The sequence below is a fragment of the Pundamilia nyererei genome, unplaced genomic scaffold (genome assembly GCF_000239375.1).
Source record: "Pundamilia nyererei isolate P.nyererei 1_Seehausen unplaced genomic scaffold, PunNye1.0 scaffold00164, whole genome shotgun sequence".
Lineage (NCBI taxonomy): Eukaryota > Metazoa > Chordata > Actinopteri > Cichliformes > Cichlidae > Pundamilia > Pundamilia nyererei.
Window position 1 is genome coordinate 1,112,910 of NW_005187565.1, and position 19,601 is coordinate 1,132,510.

Here is a 19,601-nt window from a genome sequence, read left to right on the forward strand (position 1 = left end):
TGTGTGTGTGTGTGTGTGTGTGTGTGTGTGTGCCCATTTCCCCTCTTCTGATGTGGCTTTGCTTCCATGATTACTGCAGGTCAGGGTGATTCAGGTGCAGGTGTGTGTTTATTACCTGTCTGTCACCTCTGTGTGTCTCTTACTTGTTGCCAAGGCTCTCTCTTGGAAGCCTCTGAAAAGTGGAAAAGGATGTTTTTGCCTTGCCTCTCATCCCGTTTTTTGGCTTTCTTCAGCTCACGTAGATCGTAGTCGTCTCTCTCTATGCCTGAAAAGAAGGCAGCTGTGTGGATGCCGATGAGACAGTAGGCCCAGTGGGACCTCTGCTGTCCACTGCCATACGCTGAGTTTGATTTTGCCCAGAGAGAGCGTGTCTCTGTAAAGAAGCCCCAGCTTTCGACGCATCTTCATTTTAGAAGCTCGTGTATTTTGGGCGCAGCAGTCAGCGACTTTAGGCAAAGCTTCACAGTTAGGCTACGTTTCAATTAATCCTACAGAAATGCTTGAAAGTATGTCAGAGATGACTGCCTATCCATATTGTCTGACAAGCTACAGATACATGTGTAAATCCCTTACGCTGTAATTCATTAGTAGTGTGAAAAGCCTGCTCAGCAGACCTGAGTGTGCCACCACTGACGCGCTGCTTATTTTAATGACAGAACTGCATTTTTAATTCCCCCCGATTAGGATTTTTCAGTATTATTAATCCTGTTATCAGCACCCAGCAGGTTGTCGTGTCTGAAAAGAATCAGAAGGCAGCGGTCAGTGAGAGAGAGGAAAGAGATGCCTCGTTTTGATTTTTGTATGCTCGCTTTATCTCTCTCTTTTCGGCATGCAAGTGTGCCACAGGAGAAGCAGCGGCGCAAACTGAGGGAAGAATGGGAGTGAATTAAAAGAGTTTAGAAAATGAGGACAGGAGTGGATAAGCAGGAAAATGGTATCTCAGTATCGTGGGGGAAGGATGTGTCAAAATTATGCAAATGAAGAGTGAGTGTGAGATAAAGAAGTGGCTAATTACTCCAGCTGTGAGTATTTGGCTGCGACTGCAGCATAGTGATTGTGTTGTTTGGCAGAAACAGGAGCCAATGGGAACGGTCCGCCAGAAACATGCTGCACTGCCGTGTAGTTAAAATAAACCAAATGAAAGAGATCCTGACTTTTCTAATGACAAACACGCCAAAGGAAAGTCAAGGAAATGTCTCGTGTTCTCCCTGACGAACAATGTGTTTTCTATGGTCAACTGTGCGCTCTATTATCCTGTGTATTATGGATTTGTTCAGACAATACCCAGACAGATTACAGCGAACAATGAAAGAATTACTGAGACAATGGAGCTCCCGAGGTTGCTGTTAACTGTGCGGATTGCCTTGTGACATTTTTAATTTGATTTGAGTGAGAGTGTGTGGGTGTCTGGCAGTGCATGGAGAAAGTGCAAAGGCCTTTGGATAAGCAAAATACAAGTCCCCTCTCTCAGGGCTGGATGTGGAACAGACATTAAAGTACTGAGACACAGCAGTTGTCCTCCAGTTCCACTGCTCTCTTGGCAAAACTCTGCAACTATTTCAGAGTCAGAGATGAAGATGTGTTCTCCTCACAATGGACAGCGTCGATTCATTTTCCACCCCCAGAGGAATTTGGTTATAAATGCAGCTTTTTAATCTTATTGTTTTCCAGACAAGGAGCCAAAGGAGCTTCAAAGATAGAGGATCCCCACGCTGATTTACAAATTTTTAACCAAAAATGAAACATGCTAATGCTCTTCGACCAGTTTGAAAACCCTGACGCTGTTTGCTCTTCTTCTGTTTTCATCTCACATCCCCCCAAATTCCCTTGATGATTAATAATCATCTGCCTCGCTGTGCAGTTTAGGCTTCACAACTGCAAACAATGGTCACCGTTCCTTCTTCTGTTTGGACTGAATCCAGGGAAGGCATTCCTATTAAGTCCTTTGTATAGAAATGAGCTGTAATTCAGCTGAGGGCTCAACAGGGGTCAGTCCATCCATCCAATCTCTTCCACTTATCTAAAAGCCTGGAGTGGGTGGAGCCTATCCCAGCTCAGGGGTCAGTCAGTACAAGTAAATAAAGAGCTAAATGAACCCCCTACTTTTTGTAGCTTTCTTAAACACCGCATCGATAATGTGTCTGAAGCGAAAAAGGAAGACTTGGTCATTTCATGCTGATTGGTCAGTTAAGGTTTCGTGACATATTTCGGTGGCACTCCATTTCCAAGCGGTATCTGTTGTCTTCATCCACACAAGAAACTGCCTAGGAGACTTATGGGAAGACTCGATCGTCACAGTGTAACACAACGTTTTTCAATTTCAGTGATACCAGTCTGTCCAGTCAGGATGTAAACACAGGCCAGTGGGAAAGTGGACAACAATCAAAAAGAGGATGTTTTTGAGGTGGTGACCACTGGGGCTGCCACAAACGATTGTTTTGATAGTCGACTAGTCAGATCATCATCCATTGGACATAAGACGTACAGCTTATTGCACCAGCAGCATCTGCTCTTATGTAACTATCATTAGCTTACAGCTTTAAGTGTTTAAGGTGCTAACTAAAAATAAAGACAAGATGATAGTTTGTTAAATTTTAATGAAATTTGCAGATTGTGAAGTTTAATAAACTCCTTGCTATCTAAAATATAACAGGACACCGGAGTAAATTCTGGAGCATCTCACACTTCTGATAATCAGCTGTCTGCTTGACGTTTATTCAGCTGTGTAAAAACTATAACTTTAATCTCAGCCAAACCGGTTTACTCAGGAACAAATAAATACAAAAAAAATATATAACATTACATATTACAAATAACATTTTTAAGTTATCTAAGTGACTCATATATCATGTTTAACCTGAGTAACGAAAGACAGCAGTGGGTTTGAAAACGATTTGCCGGAGTCCGGTGTTCTCACGGCTCTAGTGACCTAGCCCCCGGCTAGCTATCGAGCTGGTGGCTAACAGACGTCTCCGAGCGCTTTTGAAAATATGTGGTGTCTTGAGCAGATATAGGCTACGTCCACACGTACCCGGGTATTTTTGAAAACGCGGATTTTTCTACGCGTTTGCACCTTTCGTCCACACATAAACGGCGTTTTCGGTCACTGAAAACGGAGATTTTTAAAAACTCCGGCCAGGGTGGATATTTTTGAAAATTCAGTTTTTGCATTTACGTGTGGACGAAAACGCAGCGTCAAAGGTGTGCGCCTTTTTTGACGTCACACTGTGCGCCACGTTATTGTTTCGGTGAAATGAATTCCTACAATACTGTTACTGTTAATTCTCTCTGCAGTGTTTAAATGCTTACATACACACACAGTTACTGTCCCTCCACACATACGACTCGGTTCTGCTTCTATGCCCCATCCTTGTTTACTATTTCCCACCGAGGCTTCTAGACTTCTGATTGGTCAACATTTCTGCACGGTTAGGAATCTAGCGCCACCTGTTGCTTTGGCATGTTCATAGCAGCGTTTTCCTTCATTTCTGCCTTTATGTGTGGACGGGATTATTTTTTAAAACGAAAACAGAAAATCTCCATTTTCAAAAATACCCGTGTACGTGTGGACGTAGTCATAAACTGAGCAGTTTATGACTGAGCAGTGCTGCGATCTTCTGTGTCAGTCCGTTATTACACTCTTAAATCCTGCTACTTATTCCTGCGGCTTTTGTGATCTTACAAAGCTTCAAACGGCGCGTCGACTATTAAATCAGTCATTGACGATTTTGATAGTCGACGTAATCGTGACTAGTCGACTAATCGTGGCAGCCCTAGTGACCACAGACCGTTGCTCTCTCCAGCTTTGCATTCCGTTCATGTCCTGTTACTGTTGATAGCAGGAGGTCGTGCTTGCACCTAATTCAGGTTGCACAGGTCGTCCAGTTGTTCCAGGACTGCACATCCATCCATGACACCTCAAGTGGGTGTGCTGCGTCTAACACGCCAGTCCCAAGAGTGTGGCGGAGACACCAGGAGACAGACCTGCAGAGGGCCATAGAAGGCCAGCATCCTATGACCTGCTAAAGCCCCACAAAATAAGCCCCACAGGCTACTCATGTGCACTGTCAGAAACAGACTCCATGAGGGTGGCAGGTTCAATTCAATTTTATTTATATAGCGCTAAATCACAACAACAGTCGCCTCAAGGCGCTTTATATTGTACAGTAGATCCTACAATAATAGGTACAGAGAAAAACCCAACAATCATATGAGCCCCTATGAGCAAGCACTTGGGCGACAGTGGGAAGGAAAAACTCCCTTTTAACAGGAAGAAACCTCCGGTAGAACCAGGCTCAGGGAGGGGCGGGGCCATCTGCTGCGACCAGTTGGGGTGAGAGAAGGAAGACAGGATAAAGACATGCTGTGGAAGAGAGACAGAGATTAATAACAGGTATGATTCAATGCAGAGAGGTCCCAGATCTGGGACTTGTGCCCCTTCTGTTCACAGATGAGAGCAAGTTTACACTGAGCATACGTGACAGAATGAAGGAGTCTGGCAAAAAAGATTATGCTACCTGCGACCTCAACCAGAATGAGTGGTTTGGCAGTGGGTGACTGGTCTGAGAATACAAGTACTTGAAGAAGTTCTTAGACTAGCAGGACCCTGACTGCTGTTGGGCACCAGGATCCAGACCCATTGTCAGACCTTAAGCAGGCGCAGTGGACCCTGGGTTCTTCCGGGTGTAGGACAGTTTTTGCAATTATTGTTGAGCTATGTTGTTCGCAACAAATGACAGAGTATATATCAGTAAACATATTCAACATTTTTGAGAGTTCTTGGATGTTTAGAAGATTACGCTACGCTGACAACTGCAAAGACAGGCTGAAGTAGAGCATTTTTCCAGTATTTACAGATACTGGTATGGGTGCGCTACTGGCACTTATGGTATTTTAGAATGGTTTATTTTCTTTCTGCAGTGTGTCTATACTTCTCCATCCCAAAGTCAACAGTAAAACTTTCACACATTCAACGCAACTCACACAATTGTGTGATTTTTTTACAACATTTATTAAAACCTTAAAGACCAGTGAGGACGTGTGTTTTAAAAGGCATTAGCTCTGCTGGCGAGGTTGCGAGTCTCTGCAAGTTGAAACTCATAGTGTATAGAAATGAACTCAAACTAACCAGTGGCATTAATTGTGGAACATATTTCTGTCATTTGCTGAACTGATTGTGTTATCACTGGAATGGTCATTTTAAAACTGAAATGAGCTTTGCCACACGAAGCAATTTAAAGATCCAGTTCCTCCCGACACAAATATTAAAGCAGGGAAAACTGTTGCTGCAAATAAATATTCAAATATTCACTTTTTAATAAGCATCTCTATCTTCAACAACTCACTTGGAAATGTTCTTGCTGTCAGCCTACATACTTCTAATCCGCTCGCGTCCTCTTCCCCCTGCAGTGTCTTCTATCTTCACCGTACCAAATGTCAAGCTGCAGACAGAGAGCGGGGACAGCATACAGGTGTGTGCACGAAGGAACAGTCATGGAAAGGCATCCTCTGGCAGCAAACACTGACCTGAGGCAGCATCCTGCACACGACTGCCTGACAGGTACGCGCTCATTAGCAAACAGTATGCTGCAGCAGAAGCAGCATGAAGTAACACACTCTCAAAAGAATAACATGGAACATGCAGACAGAAGGTGAAACTTTAATGATATGGATATTTTCATGCGCTATATTGCTTGTGTAGTATGTGAAGTAGTACTTGTTTGTGTCGCATGTGAATTTGAGTAGTGTGTTCTCAAATCAAACACGGCCACTTGTTCTCTGACCACAACTGACGTTTGCAACACTTTACTGGGATTGTCGTGCTAGCTACGGCATTTTCTGAATATCTGTGACTTGCTGTTCCTCTGAACACACATAATATTTAATCACGCTACACAGGTTAACACTCATAAACACAAAATCTGTAGTCTTACCTGAAATGCTTGAATGCGCTGTTAGCTAAGTAGCTTGGGTAAGGCATGCACAGCATCCCACAAGCCGCCGCTGCTTTGGGGATATGCTATGAAGTTAATATTTTCTAACAAGACATGTGGAACAAGTGCTTATTGTCGTGTTTTATCAGAGTTACATGTCTTTATATGATCAAATATGGTTTCAGTTTATTCTTTTGTGCATACAGTGTGGCCTTATAGAGGAGAACTAGCTAAACAGTAGTAAACCATTTCTAAAACCTGGATGTTTACTCTCAGTTCATGCTTTGTTAATATATTCTGCATATTTATCTGTCCATATATATACATATGTATGTATCTTCGTTGTATATGTGACACATGCAAGGGCCTAATGTTGTTGGATCATTTCTTATAATTGATTTTACCAAGAGCTGATGTTGCAGTGGGATTTATTTTTCTCTCATGCTCCTATTAGTGAGTCGAATCATATTTGTACATCTTTGGGTTTTTTTTATAAGACTAATCAGCCGATTTTCTCATAAATACAAGAAGAAAATCAAACAGTGATGTAATGGAAAATATTGTCTATTAGAACACAAAAATGTCAAACAACATGAAAGTCATTAGCTATTCCCTCGCACAGTTCTCTGTCTGACACTGATCTGCATCCTGCCGACCACCACGGCCTTTCTTTTAACACCGAAGCCATGAGATCTGTGCCGCCTGCACTAAAGCAGAGAATCCAGTAATAGATGGAGGAATGGCTTTGAGTGGGCGAAGAGGGTGTCCCATTCTTTAGAGACGGGGGTTCTCTTTCAGGGCTCAGATAAAGCGCCGCTATTTGCATGTAATAAGAGGTGCAGAGGCCAGGCATGGGGATAATAGTTGGCCTAATGATGGAGCAACACAGGGCCACAACAGTGCACTGTGGGCCAGATTAGATCTGTAATTGCTGACAGGTGCATATATGTAGCAGACGCAGCAGCTCCTCAACTAGTCGTCACCAACTTTCTCCAGTGTTTCATTTCTTGACGTTTCATCGAAAAAGGTTTGATACAAAGTAGATGTATTTACTATTCTAGGGATTTTGTGTGTGTGTGCCCTGATCTGGGGCTAATGGCTTTCTCTCTCTCGCTGTGTGTGTGCATGCGCGTGCACATGTGGAGGGTGGAAGTCACCCCACCGAGAGCGCTGTGTCCTCTCAGCTGCTGCATTTACATTGAAATCAGCCTCTTTGTCCAAGCAGGCCTAAAGCCTGGCAGGCTGGGAGAGCTGCACTGATAGCAGCCTAATCCCTGTGCACACATTCCCATTAATACGCTGACAAATTACACCAACACATGCACACGGCTTTTTATGCTTCCCCTCAAATGTAACTCATGCACCAGTATAACGCTACAATATAGCACTAAACAGCCGCACACTGTAGAATATGATAGTGTTTACTGTCATTCTTTTTAATGGTGAATGTGAGTATCACTGTGCTGCTCTGGGCTTTCCAAACTGCTGTTTGTGAGAGCAAAGTGCAGGATGTCAGTACTTTGAAGTTTAGTGATTGTAAATGAATGACAGTGGTTCTGGTTAAAAAAAAAATTTTTAATTCTCAAATTTGAGGGACTCACAAAACATATAACAAAAGGATTAATTGAATAAAAAATCCATTCCAGGTTCCATGGCACGCGGACGCGCCGGCTTTGCAAAACTGTTTGCAGATAGATAACGACGCTCCGTTAAAGAGCGCTAAAGGTAGATTAGGACACTTTGCTTTTTGGCTGTTTGTTCTTGGCTAGGCTAGCATACTAAAAGCCAAAGGCTGGGTGTCGGCACCCAAAACTGTTTGGATACGGGTGTGAATAAAAGTAAAATTTATCCAGCGAATTTAAATGTGGTATGAAGTGGAGCCTTACAAGCATGACTTTCTTTACAATTACACCTACTGTGTATCTGAGAGAGTGAGAACACTTCTGTTTACACAGCATCAGCTGTTTAGTTTTTTAAGGTTGGCTGCAATTAAATGGATTTTACATGATGGTTTCAGTTTTGCTTAATGTTGCACTTATACCACACACAGCATACTGAGATGTACTCAAAGAATGAGCGTAAATTCTTGAATGTAATATGCACGTGAATATGTACGGACCTGCTCCTAAAGCCTTTCTGCTAAAATCAGAGGTAAAAGAGGTGAGGAGAACGAGACAGGGGAAGGGCAGCGCGATCGCGCGAATAAAGGCTAGATGGAAGCAGTGGCTTGCGGGAGCAAGGCTGGATTTCTTTTTGTTGAGGCAGCGTTGTATTATTTATAGGAGGTGGTGGAGGCAGGCCGCTTCAGACGGAGCAGAGCAAAGAAGGCGAGCAGCCCCCTTTCTCTTTTGTGGGTCTATTCCCAGTGGGCAGGCTTTGTGCTGGCTGGATGGCTGCCTTTGAGGAAACCCATGCAGCTATTGAGCTGAGAGTGAAGGCCGGACCCGACTCGCCCGCACTGAGACACAGCAGCGCTACAGCTCTACAATGTCTGTCACTGCTATGGCCGGGGAGCAAAAGAAAAGGATGGAGACAGAGTGACAGAGGATGGGGGAATAGTGGGAGTGTTTGATTTTGGCAGGGAGGGAAGAAAGAAATGGTGTTTTTGTGGGAAAGGAGAAAAGCTGAAAGTGATAGAAGGGCAGAAAAATGGAGGCGGGGTGGAGAAGAGAAGAAATAAGGGAAAGGTCTCCTTTACAGTACTGCAATACATTCATCTATGTTTATTCATGATTCTGCATTATTCACGAGATTAGCTGATGCAACTTGGAGCCGAGCGTAGGCAACGGCTCCCCCCATCAATCCGCTCGGTGACCACACAGTTCAACTCCGAGTCCCAACAAGTGGGAGACAGCTGCCCTGTCTCTGAGCTTCAACACACTTCACTTTAGGCGAGGGTATGTGAAGAATTGGATGCAGCATGCTCACAGTCAGAATACATAACAAAGCATGAAACATTGATTCAATCGGGGAGCGAAAAGCAACATGAAAGAGGTCAATTCAACGGCTCGGTGCCTCAGTCCAAACAAGAACTTAGTTGGTCTTATTGTGAAGACAAATCAGCCGAGGTTTGTAGCGTCGTTCCAGTTTCACATTAAGATAGAATGATTTAATCGAATTTAAAGCTGATTCATTTCATTACTCAACAATTATCTCGACAACTGCACATAATGCGAAATAGGTGGATCATACTTGGAGACCCACAGCGTCTTTCAGCTCATTGTTTTGGTTTTACAGCTGAGCAGCAGCACCTTACTGTTCAAACTGAGAAAAAATGAAAATAGAGTTTAACAGCTGCATTTTCCAACTGGTGGAGACCAAAAAAGTGCTACAAGAGGTTGAATGTGGAGCTTTTAGTTAAAGCTAAACAAACGTTTAGCTTGTGGCTTTTTATCAAGGTACAATAATACTATAATAGTTCTTTAAAAGGCCGTATTGGCGTCATCGTTGTCCCAAAAAATTGTAGATGGTTTTATATTTTTTCTGTTTTTCCAAATCGGAAGCTACATCCGAGTTCATAGCAGAAGCTGAGGTTACCTTGCATCTGATCTGCTACTCAAATGATTTCAAATGGCTAACTGACTTGTCAGCATCAGTAGTTTTAAATTAAAATTTTTTAACACATTTAATGCATCTGGAGTGCAGAATCACTCAAAATCCCTGAAATGTTTCTGCAACGCATTTCGGGCAGTTTATCCAAGTAGAGTTACCTTCGCACATGCGCCAATGGGGAGCTGATCTGGTATCGAGCAGCCGAACCAATCAGCTCAGTGTGGAAGATGATAAACGCACATTTGAGTATTAAAAAAATAACAAGACAGAACAGTCGACCAACATAAAGTATTTTGCACATTGTGCAAGAAGGAATTCTCTTTTCACCGAAGCACTTCCAGCTTAAAATATCAAATTATTATCACATATTATATATTAGTGTATACTTACCTATTAGTATATAGGTTTTTAAAAAAGTTGTATTTCACAGGAGAGAAGCTGTGCTAAAAGATTGAAGAAAACTATTGAAATTCTCTCTGAATTTAAGCATTGAACATTCTTTGTGTTTATTCTCCATTTGCTTCATTATATTCCATGAATGTCAGTTACAAGCTTAAATATAACGTTGAAAAAATCTAATTGCAACCAGGCTATCGATCAAGTAATTGCGATTAATTACAGAAAATTGTGAGATTAATTAATAAATTTTTTTAACCTATTGACAGCACTAAAAATACCACTTATTTAGTTTTTTCACAGTACAGTTGATTATGCTGCGCTGTAGACACTCGCACAGACGTCTGAGTAGTCAGTCCTGTTATGCCTTTTAGAAGTCAGCTGTGTGGTTGGTGCAATATAAATTCTCATCTGGGTGGTGACAACAACTGGTAGGTGCACAGAGGTTGGCATCGCCCTCACACTCTGATGATATTTACCTCGGATCAGAGCGGAATCCCAGACACGGAAGTCATAAGTCATAAAGAAATGTTTCCACCTCTGTGTCGGTGTTTAGTCATCGTCACAGGGAGACCTCCGAAATGAAGACAAGCGGACCAAAGGAAACAGAAGTTCTTGCATTTAGTTCCTACTACCTGTATCTCAGATATGCAGTGTCTGTGGGAGGTTCAGTGGAAAACTGCAGAAAACCAGAAGTCGTGGCTACTAGACAATCAATGTCATTACAGCTCAGTGCTGAACTAAAGGAATAACCAGTATAACCACATGTAAGGGTTCATTCATATCGCTGAGATGTGCTGGACAATTGAAGTCGTGTTGATGAGTGCTGTTCTCTGCTCTTCTGCCGGTCACCTGGCCAGACTTCACACAACGCAGCAGTCTTTGTACGCTGCGTCTGTGCGGTGAGCCATCACAGGTCGGCGACAGGACACTCTGGCCCTGGAGCATCACTGTGTCACTTTGAAGATAACAGCTGCAGGCAAATCCGGACTTTAGTGTCCAAAATGTAGAGGTGCCAGCTATTTATCTCACTGCATACACACACACGCTCGCTCTAGCCTAAGGTATCATCTCCGAGACCGTGCCGCGTGCCTTTTTTGGGGAAGAGGATAAAAATGCAGGAAACCTTCATAGATGTACAGGCATTTCACTTGAAAGTAAAAGCACTATTTGTCCCCTGGTGTGATCCTACCATGATGTCTGTCTACTAAAGCCATCACTGTCCAAAACGTACAAAGTCAACAGGACAGAAAGAGAATATTTTTGGCTCTGTAGCAGGAAGAAATAGATTTGTGCTGTCCACAAAACGACCTGTCAGAAAGTTTTTCTAGGTAGAGGACAAAGTGATTTAAAGTGTATTCCTGCTGTGAGCCTGAGGGGGGGAAATAGGAGGTGCGGGGAGGAAGGATAACCAGAGGCATAGCCTTGAGAAATGGAGAGCCTTCAGTCAAATCAGCCTAGTTTTAGTCTCCCACTGCTTCTTATAACCATACAGGTTCAATGCCTGCCAGTAATGTGGGCTTTCATTTCATCCTCTCCTCGTGGAAAAAGCATTGTGGAGGCTCTGCAGCTCTGCACTACTTGTTCCAATGTGTTTGCACTCACTTCCCCGTGCTGTTGATTTCATATAATACCATCTCCCCTCTGCTTTTATGACCTGTTAACATGTCCTTAAACCCAAGGCTCTTCAGTCTCTCAGGATTGATCATAACTGCGTGCAGTTAAATCAAAGTGCGGCGCTCCTGTGTTTTCTTCATGTTGCCATCTTACCACTGTGCGGCTGGAGGTAAAAACAATGGTGTGTGTACATGTAAATGTCACTTCAAACATTTCAACCAAAAATGGTTTTGATGACACCGTGAGAAATTGAGGCTACTGAATATTTATGTAGCACTTTTTTCTGTTTTGCCCTTGGTAGATGGTTTCTGAGGATCCGTCTCATAGCCAGGGGTATGTACAGAGGGGGGTACGCATCTGTATTCAGGTGACGCCTCGTGTAGACTGCACATGAAAATCAGATCCACTGTTTTCTTCACCAGTTCTCCTTGTTCTCTGTGCCCCAGCAGTATGACTGTAGTCAACCTAAATCTAACGATAAGTTCAAAAAGTTGGTTTTGGTGGGTTTGTTGTTGATCAGTAAGGCATACATGTAATCAGCCTGTCTGATGAGTTTTTTCTGTTTTTTAATAGAAACAGAAAAAGGTTTAAATATCCTTTCTCCCTTTTTGTGTAATTCATGTGCAAGACAGATGTGCAGAGGCTATGGTTGTTGGGCACTGTTATCCTTTTATAATAGACTAGAGCATATGTTCAGTCTGTTGTTATGCTCTTCCACAGCATGTCTTCATCCTGTCTCCCTTCTTTCACCCCAACCAATCACAGCAGATGGCCCCGCCCCTCCCTGAGCCTGGTTCTGTGGGAGGTTTCTTCCTGTTAAAAGGGAGTTTTTCCTTCCCACTGTTGCCAAAGTGCTCATAGGGGGTCATATGATTGTTGGGTTTTTCTCTGTATGTATTATTGTAGGGTCTACTGTACAATATAAAGCACATTGAGGCGACTGTTGTTGTGATTTGGCGCTGTGTAAATAAAGTTGAATTGAATTGTTATGTTATAGTGTCCATTGAGTTACCCGGACTGGCTATATAACTTGGGCTTCATATTTTTAAGCTTCAACATCAACATTTTGGCTGAGTTGATTTATTCATTTTTTTATTTATTGGGTGGGTGTTGACAGAAAATGAAGGGGTGTAGAGAAGGATAGAGTAGGATCATGTTAACAACTGACCAAAATTTGGCTTCCGTCCACCTTATGGTTCTTAGAAGTGTTGTGCGATATGGAGCTCTTCAAAACCATGTCTCTTACTGCCGTTGTTTGCACTGACAACATATAGGCACGAGTGGAATGAAATATGAGGGATTTTAAATATCACGTTACTTCTGACGTCTTCTTCGATGTCAGATGAGGTCAAACTTTCATAAAATGTCTTTTATCTTTGTGCTTGATATCCTCCTGCCTTTTTATTGGCAACATTTTAGAAATGACACTGGGATGCAGGGACTTTAAATGTCACATTGTCGTTTGCATCCAAATATCATGTCACTTGACTTCATTTCAAGAATTGTAAAGAGAAAGAGAAAGAGCTGGCTATTTAGGTAGAGAGAGAAAAACGGTGCCATCACATGCCACCATTATCGCAGCAATGTATCATGATGATATCAATCATTAGCCAATAGGGACATAATACTAATACCGTACACTGTACATATATATTTTGCATCGATTTTTGCACCTATTACGTCTCTGTAAACAAACATTACTAAATGAATTTAATAATGTGTATTAATGTATGTTCTGCTGGTGTAATTACACTCTTTGATCATATCCAATCGCTTTTTAGATTCAAAAACTGCATTTTAGCACATATTCACCTTTCTTTTTTCAACAACAAATGAGAACCTGATATGTCAAAATAATAGGACAGAAGTTTAATGAATGTTTTGCAGAGGCACCAAAGAAGTACCCTTTTCATTTCAGCAAAAAAAGGTGCATCTTTCCATGTCTCCGTTTTTTTCCCCGTCTCCTCCTCTTCCCCCGACCATATGGCTTCTCCTAATGAGCGTTGCACATGTACCTCCTTCCTTTTTTGCCTCTCCAAAAAGAAAAGAAAAAGCAATTCCTTCTTATGTGGTGAAGCCAACAGCTCTTCTACAGCAGCAGATCTGGAGCTGCTCGTCTCAGCTGAGCGAATTAGAGTCAAATAAAGCATGCTAATGAATTTAACTTTGTCAGTCTGCCATTTGAAACACCGAGGAATAATGAGCTGAGCTCAGACTCATACAAACAGGAACTACACAAATTTTTATGCGCATACTTTTTGTAAGTTGCCTCTGTCTTTTCATCACAACCTTTGATTACAGTGGCACACTTTCTGAGTGGAAATAATCAGTTTTTGTCATCAGAATTTAGTCAGTTCGTTTATTTGGAATGACTCCGGTTTGTAGAGTTTATGACTGTTGGCTTCAGTTCAGTTGGGTGCATGGCATTCACTACAAACCTAAAGTGGAACTTCAAGCTAGTGAGGGTCTGTAAATATTGCACTCATCAAAGAATAACACCAAAAACATACTAAAATTTAATTTAGGGAGTGTAACAGAGTTACAGCCCTTTCCCAGAACCAGCTCTGGTCCAGTTTCAATACAAAAACATACCTCATCTCCAGGTTCATAACAGGACCATCTTTATACTCTGTTTGCATTAAACCCAGACGTGATCTGACACTAAACATGGTCTGGCATCTTCAAACAGGCAATCTGGTCTGGTTTTGGTATTTGGGTATTATCATATCCATTTGAAATAAAGTGTAACATTTATAAAGGAGGTTACTGGGGTTAATGACAGCTATTTGAAGCACTCAACCGTCAACCATCAAGTCCCGAGTTTGAATCGAGACTTATGCCTATAGTCTGATTTAGGCCTCAGAAGCTTTCTGGTTAAGTTTAGAAAAGATGCTGGTTGTCATGGTGTCACCTTTTGTTTAGTAACTGGCTAATTTCTTGGTGGTTTGCAACTTGACAGGCCTAAAGATACACTGCTTCATCGTTATTTTTGGATACTAATGATACTAGTCATAATTTACAAGAAGAAGTCACCTCCTGCAGCCGTCATAGAGATTGCAGGTATAAAGCAGTTTAGCACTGACTTCACTTTTCAGAACAGGGAGCTACTTTCAGCTTGCTTAATAAAAGTTTGTGGTTAAACGTAAATCCACAAGTTATGTATCAAGTTGCCAGATATTTTCTTTCCAGTTTCATATTTCACTACAAGATTTTACAAGTATACAGATACTGTAATCAAGAATTGCTTTAAAACTAAATTTGCCTCTGTTTGCCCGCTATTGAATTTATAATTCACTCGATGTCTTGACGAAATGCTTGAAGTAACAAACCTCAGCGACCCAAAACATGTTGTGTTTTTAGCTTTGCGCTGGTGCCATACCTTGGACCACTCATCAGGTGTTTTTGTACATTGTACGAAAAGAATTTATTGCACATGACAGTTAACAATTTGAAATGTGAAATATAGCCTTAATTTACTTCTGGAACATGCAGAATTCAAATTCCAAACTTTGGCCATCACTTTGTTCATACAGACTGAAATGCATATCCACATGCATGCACACATGAGGATTATGAGCAAGTCTATGCTGGTTGTCCAAAGAACATTTTTTGCACAAATGTAATTTTCCCTCCAAAACTTGTCCATCGTCTATTTCCCAAAACTGGAAATATTTAAAAGCAGCTTGGAGAGGAAGTATTTTGTGGTCAGTAAAGCTTTTGTCCAGTGGCTTCGACTGAACGCTGTGCTTTTGAGGGTTGAGGCACATAATCAGACATGAACTATGTTAGCCAAAGTAGAAAAGTAGGGGACAGAGTTCTTAGGAACTTCACACAGAAGAAGAACAGAGAGCCCTGGAACAGTCGGCCTCACCGAGCCCTGATCAGAGCTTCAGGGCCTCAATCTCGAATTACATGAAGAAAGAGAAGCCACTGAGACACTAAAACCACAGACGAGCTGTGGAAACCTCTCCGAAATACTGAACAAACCACTTGCCAAGTACTGATTGGCCTTGTCTTAAAGAGTCTATGGTATCGTTTTTCTTCATTGCTTCAAAATTTTACACAGTTCAGCAACTTGGGTTCATATAAGCTAATATTATAAACATATATCAGATGTCTTGTTTGGTACAAGGAGTGTAAAAAGTTGTGTGAATCAGTCCATAAAAAGAAAGGAAATAAAGACATCTAATTTCAGTTTGCCAAAGCTTCCATTCAAGGCTGATACATGCAGAAATATCACTGAATCAAAGTTCAGTTGCAGTTTCCTGGATCTCAAACAATATTTCAAAATAGTAATACTTGGATTTCATTACTGGGACACTACATTTCAGGCTGTTTCTTAATGTAGGGGGAAAATGAGGGGCCATTTCCTGGTGGAGGCTTCTGGCCTGTCCCGCTGCCTTTGGCCTTGCAACATATCAACTTTTCAATTTAAACCTTTTGCAAGCTGCCGAGTTGTTGTTTTCTTTGTTGCCTGATTGCCAAGACTCGGGATAACAATGTAATACAAACAGAAATTACATATGTGTGGTTATTGTTGGGGCGTCAGGTCACATGTCAGGTAAATGCATGTGAGAATGATGCATTTATGGTAGCACAATTGATGTTCCTTGGAACAGCTGACCTTGTGAGATCTAAAAGAAAGTGTCACAGTGTTCAGTACAAACAGGTGTTAAGTCAGCGTTGGACCAATGTGTAGGGTCGTCCACTTCAAGCTTTCTGGAGGACTCAACAGGAGCACATTTGCATAGGTTGAAACCCCTCTCCTCAGACTCTGCGTAGACAATTAACTATGCAAACAGATACAACAGCTGTACTTTAGCATTAGCATTAAGCATCAAGCCTATCCTATTGGAATGTCTACTTTTGGGGATCTTTTTTTAGTATTACTAAACAATCAGGCAACAAAGAAAATAGTCATTCTGTCACTTATCGAAAACGGTTCATATTATTTTCAAAAAGGTTGTGCTTTTTGTTGAAACATAAAGTTATAGTTCAGAGCTTTATGATAACTTAGACCTCTGAGGGTTAACTTTGCTCCTGTGGTCCGAGGTTATTGCACACAAACTGCACTGTAGCTCATAGCATTTTTATGTAGCTTAAGGCTTTCAACCGTGCCACAGTCCTCATCAGCAAGCTAACTTGCTCATTGCTGTAGTTTATGTTTCAACAGCCTTGAATCAAATCTCAGGGCTTATTTTATTTTATTTCTGATTCAGCATAACTATACATGTTTTATTACTCTGAATTTGCAGTTGGGACTTTCCCGTGATGGACTCATTTTTCTTTTCCACTCTGACGTGAATAAAAATGTGTGGGGAGCTCTGAAAAAGTTTAGGCATACTTTGGTATAAAATGGACACATGTAATGACATTTCAGCACAAAGAAATTGGCGCTTTAGTCGAAAAAAAAAAGCAGAGTCATTCTTCAATGTGTCATGCTGGTTGCTGGCTCTAGTATGAGGGTCTTGTGAGTGCTGGACAGCACCGGAGCGTTTTTCCCACTGAACCGAGGCAGGAAGTCAGCAGGAGACTGACTTGATTCGAATTGGACACGACTCACAAATTATACACTCGCAGGGGAGTCTCCATGTTAACAGCACACTGCAGCCCTGTATATGAGCAAATGGCTTGGAAACACTGGGCCCAGTGTACGTGAGCCCACACTGCAGGGGAAGAGAGCGGCAAGAAATGAATGCCGGTGCATGGAAGGGGGGAGTGTTAAGGGAGAAGCGGGAGGAAAGTTTCCCTGCCATTCGGCCTGTTTAGAGAAACTGTAAGGAAATATTATGATTATTAAGAGCCTTTTGAAGTTGCATCGAGTTGACCTGCCCCCGCAGTGAGATAAGTGTACTTATTCTGCTGGCAGGATCGGTCAGCCTTCACTTTCTGACATGTTGATGAAAATTAAACTTTGGATCTGTGAAAGGCATGTTTTTAATCATTAAGGCCACGTGTCTGGTCGACCTCAAGAAGCTTTAAGCAAAATAAATAATGTGAACCAGTGCACGTTTCCATCAGCTACTTGCCGTCCTCTGTTTACTCCAAAGGACCATGGCATTCAGCGCTGGCCTCGAGTTGCCCTTTCAGTGTAACATGTTCTTACCCAAACCCGCCTCCCAGCATGGGCGCCTAACTATCGGCTCCAGGAGCAGCCTGACATTGCAGAGCTTTATCATGGCCGTGCAGCGCTGTGGTGCTGGCTGGTATAACGCACGCTGTGTCTGGCTGGCTCTGCTGCTGCAACACATTCCTTCCAAAAGGAAGGAACGCATTCCTCCCTCATCGCTCTGCTCTCCTTCTTCTTGAAATCTCTCCATTGTAATCACTAGCTTGCCTCATAAATGATTTTGAGATACTTTAGGAAACTTTAGACTAACTACTGCTGTTTGTCAAGATGTCATTTCAGGCTATAATCGAAAGAACATTGGTATCTCCGTCTGCAGGAAATTTGTATTATATTTGGCAATAAGTTTGATTCCGAGGCCTCCTCAGCCTTCCACTTGCATATGCATATGAAAAGCATAAGGTGGGGAGACAAGGTGATAGGAGGAGTTGAGTTGGAGGTGGGTTGCAAAACAGCTTGCATATGGGCAGCAGCAAAGGTGGGCAGGGAAAGGCAGCTTAAAGATAGCAGAATTGGAAGGGAGAGTGGTTTAATTTGATGCAAACCACATCATTTTTAAATTTCTTGTTTATTTACAGTTTCATGCTCTCTTTTTACTGCAAGTTTATGGGGAACTTGTTGCTCTCTGCAGACTTGCTCAGCAACAACTGAGCCAAAACATTAACACTGATAGTTGTGATGGACATTGTTAATATAACCTTTAACGTTAATAACCTAAATGTAACAAGCATGTTATTTATTGCTGTCTGTTTTGATATGATTCTACATTATGTGTCCTCATGCAAGCCAGACTGAAAGGATCAGCTCACCTTTATTACAAAACCTCATTCTTTGTTTTCCTCCTTGGCCTTAGTCATGTGTAGTCATGCAGATGGTTTTGATTTCATTTCCCAGAGTTCTAAGAAATCGGCCTCTGCACTCTGCACCCCAATAAATTCCTGTGTAGTGACACTAATGTCTAATAAAATGGGTTGTTCAAAGAATATGTTTCAAGAGAATGTAATATTTTCAGTGTGTCTAAAATGGTTTAACCCTGTTTTGGGACCAAGTCATCATAGATACATAGTAACTCTATCCCTAACACCATGTTTTGAAGAAAACTAAAATTACTTTGTGAAAAAATATAAATGACAGTCATTAGATTTAAAGTTATCGTCACCACAGCAGGTGGGAATGAGGTGGGAATCTATAGGAGCTTCAAATTGATATTGCAGGTGTATTTACTAAAAACCTGGACGAATTTGAATGTCAGTGGCCTTGACCACGAGCTTAGAGTAAGTTTTATCAAAATCTTGAGAATGTGATGACTTGAGAACAAGGTAATCATAGGTGTGTCTGTACTACTGGTGGTTGCAGTCATTGGGTGTTTGTGGTCCATATTACCTATTTGGGCAAGCGTGCCTACCATGACCTCCATGAGAGCCCACGCAGTTCTGTCCGTTGGGGAAAGTATCTATCGTGGAATCAAGCTCTGCTCCACAAGCGTTTGGACTCAGATTGTGTTGTTGGGTCAGGTCTCCTCTACTTAACATGAAAGTTGAGCCAATCTGTATAATCTGTGAGCATCTTAAGGAATCCATCCAGCTTAACTGCCCTGTCAGTCGCAGTGTTGTTACAACATATCTCTGAGATTTATGAGGAAAAAAAGTTTCAGGGCACCAAAGAAGCCAAGTGCGAAATAGTGTACTATATATTAACACATAGAGTCATAGTCACATAGACTATGCTAATTGCTACCATGATGGATTCAAATATGTTCTATACTGCAGCTTTCTGTTAAGCAGCCCTGTGGTCTGCGTGGGTTTAGTACAGTGTCTGAGGCCAGAGTTTTCCTGGCAAAGACTCCCTCTGCCTGATTCTTTCTGGGCTAAATAGAAGCCAGCACCTCCCCGTGGCCCTCTCCATGTCTTCCCATGCCCCAGCCAGTCTGCCCTGTAATGGGTTCACTCTCCCATACAATCCTTTCACTCCTCAAT

At 42.0% G+C, this 19,601-nt stretch overlaps 1 protein-coding gene across 4 annotated transcripts in view; it reads left to right on the top strand.

Moving 5' to 3' along the window:
• The window catches only part of cdk14 (cyclin dependent kinase 14), a 227,950-nt gene that overhangs the window by 175,923 nt on the left and 32,426 nt on the right, over window positions 1-19,601 (top strand). For all 4 annotated transcript variants that reach the window (XM_005745728.2, XM_005745731.2, XM_005745729.2 and 1 more), the window contains one exon: window positions 5,410-5,560. In XM_005745728.2, coding sequence (XP_005745785.1) covers window positions 5,410-5,525 — 116 coding nt within the window. In that variant the 3' untranslated portion in view covers window positions 5,526-5,560. The remainder of the gene's footprint in view (window positions 1-5,409; window positions 5,561-19,601) is intronic.